General features: G+C 44.8%; 2 protein-coding genes across 5 annotated transcripts in view; one reads left to right on the top strand and one right to left on the bottom strand.

Moving 5' to 3' along the window:
- Positions 1 to 11,127, bottom strand: part of SDK1 (sidekick cell adhesion molecule 1) — a 395,504-nt gene that overhangs the window by 6,584 nt on the left and 377,793 nt on the right. For all 4 annotated transcript variants that reach the window (XM_064673195.1, XM_064673194.1, XM_064673196.1 and 1 more), the window contains 3 exons: positions 8,802 to 8,939; positions 6,748 to 6,868; positions 6,399 to 6,528 (listed from right to left, as the gene is read on the bottom strand). In XM_064673195.1, the coding sequence (XP_064529265.1) occupies positions 6,399 to 6,528; positions 6,748 to 6,868; positions 8,802 to 8,939 (389 nt within the window). The remainder of the gene's footprint in view (positions 1 to 6,398; positions 6,529 to 6,747; positions 6,869 to 8,801; positions 8,940 to 11,127) is intronic.
- RADIL (Rap associating with DIL domain) overlaps positions 1 to 11,127 on the top strand; it is a 227,949-nt gene that overhangs the window by 181,642 nt on the left and 35,180 nt on the right. The gene's annotated exons all lie outside the window — the stretch shown is intronic.

The raw sequence follows: 11,127 nt of genomic DNA, 5'->3' as shown, positions 1-11,127 counted from the left end.
TCTAATTCACTGCAAGATGGTGCAGCAGGAGCCAGGAGTTCCTATTTGGATACAAGATGCAGGAAATTGTCCTGGCAGAGATGCCACAGGGAAACCAAGAGCTTTTGCTCACTATCACTACTTCGAGCAATAATCAGAAGTGTTGCAATTAGAATTCTTCTGATGCAAGGACAACAAGAATGTCTCCCACATAAACCCACTCAGGTTGGCCAGATGGGCTGTTGCTTGTGGTAGCCAGACCAGGCCACCTGCACAGTACTCTGGGTGTGGCTTACCCTGTTAAGTATTGAAAATTAGTTATATAACTGAAAGGGAGTTAAGCAAAAATTAGATTTTTTTTTTTTACAGGCAAACAACTCCATCTGCATGTTCCAGCTGATTATTGATGGTACAAGGTGCAGAACCAGCGGCGACAGAAGAAAGAGAATACAAAATCTGGAAAAGAAGAGCTGCCAGGCAGGAGGGGCTGCTTTCTTGGGATGAGTCAGACACAGCTCTGTGTTCAGAGTGCATCTTACCCCTGAAACATTTATGCACGGTGGCTGGAGAGCTTCAAAGCTCATATCAATATCGAGCGGGAGCTCTATTGAGATGTAACCAGATAAGCTTTGTGCATCTGCCCCTCCTCTGAAGTGCTGCTGCTGTGATGCAGCTGGAGGAATCACAGAGGGCTTCTACATCTCTGCTGAGCACAGAGACCACGGCAAAGCCTTGGCCATGGTATCCAAGTGCACATTTTCCTTCTGTTCCCACTAACGTTCCCACCAATAACAGCCACATCCCATACAGCATGCTAACATCTATCCAGTCATTTCCATATCTCATGCCTTCCCTCAAAATCTCCAGTTCGAGCATGCAAAAGCATTTATTCCTTTTTTTTGCCCCCAACAATCTACACAGCCAATTCTAAAGGTAATTAAATATCAGAGTAGCAGCTGCCTAAGACATACAAGGGAGACAGGTAAGTGCAGCTCATAACTGTTAGTTGCTGCAATTAGTTTCAAAAGTTTGGTATCGTTCTGATCTATGACACCACACAGCACACACACATCCTTCTTGATCCTCCTGCCACACAACTTGTCTCTCCTCCTCTAAAGCTCCTTTTTAATGGTCTCTGAAGAACAATCCTCAAATGCCTTACAAACCATCGTTTGAAAAGGGCACAGCATCCATCATCCCACTTCTTTGCTTAGATAGCTGCTTCAGTACTATTTCGGGCCCATTTCCCAGCTCAGAAGGTGATGGACAGAGCTGAGAAATTTTTCCCAGAGATTTCCAAAAGTCTGAGCAAAGCAGCTCTTTACAGCTTTGCAAAACTTCCCTTCCACTATTACCCAGGCTCCAGCTCTTTAGGAATCATGGATGGTTTGATTTTTAAGAATGACAAGCTTCAGGTGCTTTGACATGTAATTACTAATACAGCAAAGCCCTACCAGCATTTAATAATTATTCCAGAAGGAACTCAGCAAGTCCCTCTCCTAGAAGAACACTCCTTTGCACCAGCTGCCAGCTTCGGGAAGCCAACACCCAGCTCCCTCCAAAGACCTTCCTGAACAGGTGGGTTTTGCAGCATTCCTGGAATATCCCCAGATTTGGACCACTTCACAGCCAGTGGGTGCAGAGAGCAGCTCCAGAGTCTTGGCACTGCTGGTGGGAACATGCTGCCAGCACTGCCCTGTCTGTTTTTGTAAGGGGCTCCAACAGGAGCGCTGCTGATGACCACAGATGTGGCAGCGTGGCAGGGAATGGCAGCAGGAGCTCAGGCAGGCTGGTCCTCAGCTGCAGACAAAACCAACTTCACCAAAAGATCCCCAAACTCTGGTTCCCTCTGTACTCAGCAGGAAACAAGTTGTTGCACTTTGCATCAACCTACATCTCCAAACATTATGTTCTGTCTCCACAGTCTAATTTTAAGGTAAATGCCTGGGAAGCTGGGGATGATGTGGGCATCCAGAAGAAAAGTCTCTGCATCCTGAGCAGAGACAAGTGGTTATGGATCACTCACCAGAAGCACCTAAAGATGTGAACCCCTTTGGCTATGATGGATGTGCTCTCTCCATCAAAGGCACAAGGCTGCCACTGCCCTTGCCGTGTCCTCTGACTCCTTCCCAATCCACCATCACTGACTCAGACACTTTCATCCACCCCTCAGGGAAACAACCCCACGGTGAACAGATGGATCACAGCTCAGTTGAGCTGGAATAAGCATAAGGAGAAAAAAAACCCCACAAACTTCTAGTGACTCCTTATTGATCTTCCTGATGTCCCCAGAGACACACAGGAACATAAAGCCAACTAAAAGGCTGGAAGCTCTAAGGAGAAATGCAGAAAAGAAGCTGTATCCAGAAGAATGACACATGACTTTATAGGTATAATAGTACTGATGCAGACACTTGATTTCTGTCCATTGCTTGCAGAAAAACACTCACCCACAAAACTAATATAATTTCTGTACCTGAGCCAAATTCTTTCAAGACTGCCAGAAGTCAACATAATAAAGACGAGAAATACTTGGAACACTGTTAGATGGGCTGCTGCCTTTTGAAATATGGTGACACTTGGACGTGCCATGAACTGAAAGAAGGAATTTAAAAACAATACCACCTGCTGATAATTTGTCCACTAATTAGTCCATTATACCAACTGAAAGGAAACACTAATTTGGTGTAAATAAGGCCAGTGCCTTTCAGAAGCAAGTCTCATAAAACATATATAGCTGCACTAATTTCAGCCTTTTCACCATCATTAGCACTGATGCTGGAAAGGATAACCTGACTTGTTAGTGTTGATACAACATGTTTTCTCTGTGTTTACTTCAGAATAGGCAGGAACTGTCTATTCTGTCCATGTTTCTGAAGTATCTTCTAAGGTCTGCTCCAAGCAATACTCCAGTAACTACCTTTATCAGCAAGGAATTGCCCTTCCACAGCCCCGATGAAAATCAAGGAGAAGCAAGATAAACCTGTTTAGCATGACAATACAGTCATCTTATGCTAGAGGATTACTTTTTAGTGGTTTTTAAACTATTGAGTAAATAGAAATGCTGCAGGGCTTTTTGCTTTGTTTTCTGTTTCCTCCTTTCCATGTGACTGTGGCTGTGTTACCTTGGAAACCTCCATGGGCTGGAGTGTGATTGGGTGTTCGATGACATTACAGACTGTCAACCAAAGGTACAGGGATGGCTATGAAACAACAAATACAGAAAATGAGAGGCTATTCAGGTATATTATTGATAGCACAAAATGCACAAGTGCTGTTCAGAGGCAAGTCAGTGACCAAAGTTGGCTGCCTTAGTTCAAAATATACTTTTTTAAAGTGACTGCAGTCTTATCAGACTGCTTCTAAAAATGTAGATGGCAGCAGTTTCTTTTGGTTGACCTGAAATTAATATGCTGTAAAAGAGACAAGGTAACCTAATATGCAAAAAGATTTCTCTGGACACAGGAGCCCTTGCTTATTTAATGTGTCACCTGCAGCTGGTTCCTACACGGTGCTCAACTTGTCAAAATCGCTGGAGAACTTTACTGGAAACAAGTTAAACCGTATTCCCTGTGAAGTGTTAAGTGGAAATTTAAAATATCTTCCTACAGAGCTGAGAAAGCAAGAGCCATTTAGACTGCAGAGAGCAGTGGGAACACCAGACCATTGATTGCCAGCATTCTGCCCTGACTGATAACCTGTGTGACCTGCGAGAATATTTTCTCCTGGAAACAGTTTTTGGGAGACCACAAGGACACATGAGAACACACAAACATGCACCACCTTCCCCTCTCCTTCTGCAAAACTACTCTTCCATGGCTGAATGACATCGCAGATATATCATCAAATTTTTGTACATGGTGAACACCAAATTTCTTCAGATTATCTGTCCAGGGCCTTGTCCACTTGACTCATTAACTAAAAGCCTATTATTATTAATCACTTAGAAATTACACTCATAGCAGTCTCTTGCTCCATACCTGCCAATTAAACTTCTTTAACCTCATTAACAGTACTGGTGCTTGGCTTTCATGACATGGAGTAAGTTAACCACTTGATTTATGAATATTAAGAGTCCTACTTGATTTCCTCAGTGTTTCTCTCTGGCTCTCCTCTTCAGGAGGGAGCTCAGAGGAACGCTCCCAGGCAGCTGTGTTTTAAGTGCAGTCAGTCAGACTAAGAGTTTCTCACAGACTTCTTCATGTTCAGTAAACCCCATGTGACTTGAAGCCAGTGAACTTCTTTCTTTTCCATAAAAATTCTTGACACCTCAGGCAAGAGGCATAAGACTAAGCAGTAACACGATGACATGTGGATTGAAAGCAAAAGCACAGTTTTTGGCCCTGCCTGCCCTTATGTGCATCATATTAAGTGGAATTTGAGAACCATGCACAGATGTTTTAGAAGAAAACAGCATCAGCACCCTTTGTTGCAGAGGACCAAAACTAGGTAGAGCTCTTATATAAAAAGATTATCTTTAACTCTTCATATAAAGGCAAACATTTCTGCCTGCTAGGAGAGATGGAAATTCTGGAACTCTCAGAAACCAGAGCTTGTCTGTTACGATCTCCTTTGAGAACAGAAACAAAAAGAAAATAAAAGACAAACAGGAAGAGCTAATAGGTACAGGAACACTTGAAAAGAGAGTGGTCAATCATCTGTACCCACCTCTGCCCCAACCCACCCTCACCTCCTGTCTGTACCCACCAATATAAACAGCATTTTCAGGCTGATCAAAAGGCAGCATCTCCTATTGCTACCTCTACTGGGAGCATATTAACATTTCATGACTAAAAGCACTCCCCACCACAAAAAAAACAGCATCAAAGGCATTATACAGACAGGCTGCATATCTAAGCCCCAAGGAAAAACAGGAGGCATATTTTGTGCACATACTCACATGCACACCCAGATTCAAAAAACCACCAGAGTCTCAACTGAGACCTTCCGGCTCAACAGCAACTCACAGTAAATAAACAATATTAATAATAGCCTGAGAAGAAAACCACCCAAATCACTTCCTTCTCTGCTGTACAAACAGTGCACATAGGAGGCATAATGACACCCTGCAAGGAGACTTTTGCACATTACCAGGAAATACCACATGGGACATTGAAATTAATGTCAAAAGGTGCCGGTGCTAAATTCACGACCATGCTCAGCAAACTGTTTTAATGACAGGTTTAATGCTGGGCTGTTACAGTGACATGACCAAAGCTCTATGGGTTTAATCTGGAGGGTAATGCTTGTGCATTGCAGAGACAGCAGCTTGAGCTCCACCAAGGAGAGCTGCCTTCATGACGGGTCGGCCACAGGGCAGCACAAAGCAGCAGGCTGTCTGTGGTAATTAGCAGGAGGTGAGAGCTAGGTAGCCAGGAAAAGCAGCTGTAGCTGCAGGTGCAGAAAAACTACAGATGAAAACTGTCATCTTCTTTCACTACTTGCTGCTCTTGATTTATTCTTGCTAGAAGGGTCACGTTTGGAGTGGTTTGGCCCACTGCTCGCTTCTTGCGCTGTCAGTTCAGATTCATCAGGATCTCAGCTGACAACGTGTGATTTTAGAGACAGATTTACCTTTCTGGATATCCTTTGAAGTCTGTCTATTCACCCCTGGCCACTGTTGGACTTTCACAGACAAGAAGCATTTTGTTCCTTCTTCCAGGGAATATGGGACACAAGAGGGAGCACAGCCAGATGGATAATGCTGGCATGCACCCGCCTTCCTTGGAGAACAGAGTCTAAAGGCAACCTGAGCATAAGGCTGGGGTGTCCAGAAAGCTGGATGCTGGGCTCTCACAGCCATGGGGCCATGTGCTCCCTGGCAAGTTACTCATTCCCCACTGACTCCCCCTGTCACTGAGGCAGTGGTTATCACAGCTCAGACTGCTCTTCTGAATCATGAGGTTTGCTGTAGCTGTCTATAAAACAGGCACTGTGAACTTTAAACCACAGCTCCTACTTCAGTCAGTGCAACAATCCAAAACTCATCTTTAACCTCATCCAGACAGTAGCTGGTTATTTTGCAGTGTCTATGCCTTTTCCCAAAAGTGCTCCAAGTTTGCAGCCCACAGGCAGAAGAGGATGTTCAGTCCCTTCCAGAGAGGTCAGCATACACAGTCTCACTGACTGCACTTATCTTTCTACCTGACCCTGGAAAACTGAATATCTGCTAAGGCCAGGTTTGGAATCTGCCCTGGCCGGGTCCTGCTTGTTATTCTTTCCTTAGATATTTTAATTTTAATTTAATTTTTTTGTGATGAAAACAGCCCGGTGGACATTTTAAAGGCCCTAAGACAGGCAAACAGTGACCACCCAGTATGGTGCAGGTCTGGGACTGGGACTTCAAAGACTTGCCAGGATCCAGCAGGGTTATCTGCAGTGACTGGGCAATACTTGGTGAGGCAAAGGGAAATCCTTACCTCTGACTCCGACACTTCCAAGGGCTTCTCGTTGAGGCCCAAGCCCTCGGTCAGCACAGCTCCATTGTACTTGTTGCAGATGTCCTCATCAGAGTAGTGCAGCCCCCCTGGGCTTGGGCGAGGAGGAGACCTAGGAAATGCAACACTGAGTGTATGGGATGCTGTCATTTCTCTGGAATGACACAATTAAATCATGCTTAGAAGCCAGAATCACAGCCTGAGGCAGAGACTTGGGCGTTAGTCCTCCTTAGATTCTCCAGACAACAGTCTCTCCCCTTTGTCTATTTAACAGTTGCTTGAAGCTACATAAAAAGCCATTTCCAAAAGCATGGCATTCCCAGCTTCTTACCTGGTTCCATTTTTCTTTGAGAAGGTGCTCTTGATGTTCAGGTGTCTGCTGTTGAGCTCCAGAGCAGTGAAGCCTCCGTTATCCAGGGTGACTGACTCTTCTACATTGGAGATGGTTTTACCTAGAGCCAGGCAATGAAAGATTCAGCTGAAACAAAGGCACTTTCCCCCCAGATAGAACTGCAGAAGCTAACTTGTCCTTTCTGTTTTAATTATTTGAAATTCTCTTCACCTTTCTTACTGGCAACTAAGAACAGAGTGAGGGAAAGGAGTGTATCAGGAGTGTGAAGGGGCAGAGGGAGCCAAAAGAGGGGAATAAATAGGATTTATGAATGGATGGATGCATTTCATTCAGAGGTAGGTAAAATAGCACAGATAAACTGTGCTCCAAAAGTTCTTATTCGTGTCTTTTGACTATAAATAGAAACCAGGTGACTAATTCGGGTGACCACTGAAGATGTCCTAGATCAGGTGCTGTGAATCCCATTCATGCTGACTGAAACAAAAGCAGAGAAAGTAAAACTAAAAAAGGCAGAAAAAAGGGAAAAGGAAAAGAGAAAAAGAAAAGGCAGGAAAGAAAGCAAGAAAAGGGCAAGTGGGTAGCAAATGTGAAAAAGATGTCAAAGCTGTAATAAGGGTAAGACACAGATGTGAGAAATCAGTGGACAGTGTAAGGCAGGAACAAGGACAGGGGACGGGAAGAAGAAGGAAGATACAGCAAAGTATATTATTTCTTGTGATCAAATACAGCAGGAGCTTGTTCCCTCTCATGTTCCTTCTCGGTAATCCCAAAGGTGTGAGCTCACCCCGTGTCCCAGGGAGAAGGGCTGGGTACAAGCTGCCACTGTGCAGCAAGCAGGTGCTTTATCCTCGGCTCCAATTTCAGTGCTGCATTAAAACTCTGTGAACACGGATTTCTGACAGTACAGGTCAGACCCGTCTTTTCATGTCTGTCCCCCAAACACAGAGCAAAACTAAGAAGATGAGAGGTTTCCTATGAGCTATGCATACAAATATGTAATAGTATTAACTCGGTAAAATGCCACGGTATTCATACATCTCATATCTCAGGGGACTGAAATCTGATTTTCTAACACTTGTTAGAAGTGAATTACAAAGAAAGAGAAGATCTTCACTTGGGGACTGAATTACTAAATACTGCCTGGAAGACTTCATTACATTAATCCCTAAGAACAGGTAGTGCAAAGATCCATCCACCCGATCCTACTCATTAATGTGCCTTTTCTGGGACCTCCTGGCACCAGAGCAATGCTTGCTGCAGGTGGAGGAGCCTATCAGAGAAATACACATGTGAACAACCCTTCCAGGACTTTATCATGTAGGGAGAAGAAAAGGTAAAAACAATTTTCAGAGCTCAAGAACTAGGCTTTTTGAAAGGGGACTATTTAACATTCCTGTTATAGAGCAGGTAGCTCCTGTTTCCTTTCAAGAAAGGAGACCTGTAAAAATCATAACTAAAGGAAAATTCAAAGCTTGATGCTTATTTTGTGTTAAAGTCTAACAGGTCTAACCAAGACACCTCCTGGCTTCTTGGCCCCCAGCCCAGGAAATGCAGCTTGGCTTAGGGAAGGAATGTGAATGCAGGACACTCTAAATATACAGGAATTGTGATACAGTCCTCACACACACAGATCTAGAATATCTGCACTGGGTGCAGCCATAGAAAAGCAGAATCTTTATCCTTCTCCCCATCTATTAGGGAATGATGACAAAGCTAAGTAAAGTCTCAGCTGATTCCTTATTTGTGGTCTTTTGCCATGTGTTTGACCCAGAGTCCTTGGCTTTTGCTACAGTCCCTGGGACTTCCAGATGCTGTCCTGTCTGAGCCCATGGCTGGTGAGTATCCAACCCCTGATCCAGTGGTGATTATGGGGAAAAGCCATTTCTACCAAATCAGATAGCAAAAAGATCTGAGTCTTTGGCCAAACAAAATAGAGACAGTCCATGCTGATGAAATCAGGGGTTCAAAGGGAGGATATTTCCGATTCTCACAAGTCTTGAGAGTGTGTGCACAGCACGGAGATGATGCCTTACCTCCATTGCAGTTCTTGTACTTCTTGCTCTGGCCATGTAGGACCAATGCAAACACCACCAGGAGGATGAGGATCAGGCTTGAGAGAGCCATCACCAGCAGAAACCACCACTCTTCGTAGAAAGGGGCTTCTGTTTGTGCTGAAAGAGCAAAAAACAAATTACGTTTCCTCTCTATGCCCCTTCAAAATTTTCTCTTCCTCCCCACAGTGAACAATGCATTGATAACGGTGCTCAGGAGAAAGAGGTGTTGAAAGGATGTCACATAGTCTACTGGGCACTTTTGAGGGCCTTTCTGACACTTCTGAGATGGCAGAAAACAGGAGCATATCACAACTCCAACACAGAATCACAGAATGCTTTAGACTGGAAGGGACCGTAAAAATCATCCAGTTCCCTCCCCCTGCCATGGGCAGGGACACCTTCCACTATCCCAGGTTGCTCCAAGCCCTGTCCAACCTGGCCTTGAACATTTCCAGGGATGGGGCAGCCACAACTTCTCTGGGCAACCTGTTCCATCTCTACAAGCACCTTTCACACACCTGGAGCAGGGCTCCAGGATCCCTTAGCTAAGAAGTTATCACCAAGAGAAGAGAGGCAGGTTTCTTCCCATGGCTCTGCACACCTACATGTCTTGACTACCATGTTATGCTTAGTACTCCCTGGGTCAAAGGAACCACTAATACATCTGTCATGACCCATGATTAGTCCAGTTTTCAAGAGGCTTGCCTTGCCAAAATGCTGCTCATTGAAAAATACAGCCAGTGACAGGCAAAAAAGTACACTTGGTTCAGTGTCTTTCAGTACCTCCCTCAACTCCAACTTCCAGCATTCACTGCTGCTCTTTATCACCTCCCATCCACTCAGCCAAGCCTGATGTGCAGCACATGGGTATCAATTCAGTTGCCTGGACTTTGTGCAATCTCAGGTCATTTCACCCCATTTGACCTCAATTTAAGACACAAAATGATACTAACTTCCCCTTTCTGGAGTTATCTTGCCAATCTTGGTTTAAAGTAACAAGTATTGTTATTTTCTTGCGGTGACATTCTCTTTGTCTTCTCTTGAGCTCCCTCAGCTTTGGGAAAAAAATGCAGCTGCTGGAGCATGAGCCAGCCATTGTATATAATTCCCCTGTAGTCCAGAAGGTGGAACACCACCTGGCAGGAATGGGCAATGCCAGGAGACCAACGTCAACCCCTCGTAGCACCAAACCCAGGCACTCTCTTTCCCTGACTGTCCTGAGCCTGGATCTGCATACAAGACTGTTGTTAGCCTGACAATATAAGCTTAAATTTGTTCCAGATCACTGGGTATTCTACAGCAGGGAAAAGCAGCCCCTTTTTCTTCTTCACTAGGAGGCCAGTCCAGGCCAATAAAATCCTAAAGGCAAACTACACAAGCCATGCTGGGCTGAGCAGATTCAGGGCAATTTATACCTCCCTGCGCCAGCTGAAGTGGTCAGCCTAAAATGCTTTATACTTTTATGACTGTGAATCTCAACAGAAGCCTCTTACTTTCATGCAGCAATTTGAGAGGAACACTGAAGCATCAAAAGGAGGTGAATTAAATAGTTCTGTTCAAGTGGAGAACTTACAAACAAGCAGTTTATTTATAGAAAGCATCACAAGGAGCTGCATGCCCAGCTTCAGAGGGAATAATGTCTTCCAGGAAAGGAAAGACTGACATGATTGCTGATCCTTTACATTGTGTTACAGCCTCTGCAAAACCACAGATAGGAAAAACACTGACTCGTGGTGTTTGAAGTGGGTTGTCCATGCCCTTGTCCTGAAGAAGAAAAGCTGGGGTAGCACTCACACTGAAATCCATGGAAGCTCTCCTGGGCTAAGTGGTTAATTGTGTCAGGACAAACGCAGCCACGATGGCAATAGCAGCATTTGCTGCTCCTGCCTTCTGGGTAGCTCTTGAATGGTGTTTATGCTTTTCACTGGAGCAGCAAAGAGATAAAAGCCACTCCAGATACTGGAGCATTGCCAGGTTCTCAGGACTCTCCAGAATTTTGAATCACAAAGCCGCTTTATCAGGTTCTTTTATTCCCCTTGTCTTTGCTGACACAGCAAGGGTGAAACCTGCTGCTCAAAAGCAACCTGGAGCACAGCTGGGAGGGTGAGAGGAGACCCAGCAAAGCTGTCCCCAGGGCAAGGTCTCCCACCTCACCACAGGCCACTGAACTCCAGCTGCCCAGCCCTGGCAAGCTGAGGGGAATTTGCTTTTCCAGGTATTGAAGTTCTTTCAGAAAACCAGAATTCTGGGCTGCTCACAGGGATTTTGGAAGCATGTTTAGGCCATAGCCCTGTTTACTGGGAAT

This window comes from Pseudopipra pipra, chromosome 16, assembly GCF_036250125.1.
Source record: "Pseudopipra pipra isolate bDixPip1 chromosome 16, bDixPip1.hap1, whole genome shotgun sequence".
NCBI classification, from domain to species: Eukaryota; Metazoa; Chordata; class Aves; order Passeriformes; family Pipridae; genus Pseudopipra; species Pseudopipra pipra.
This window is presented reverse-complemented; position numbering and strand designations above follow the sequence as displayed.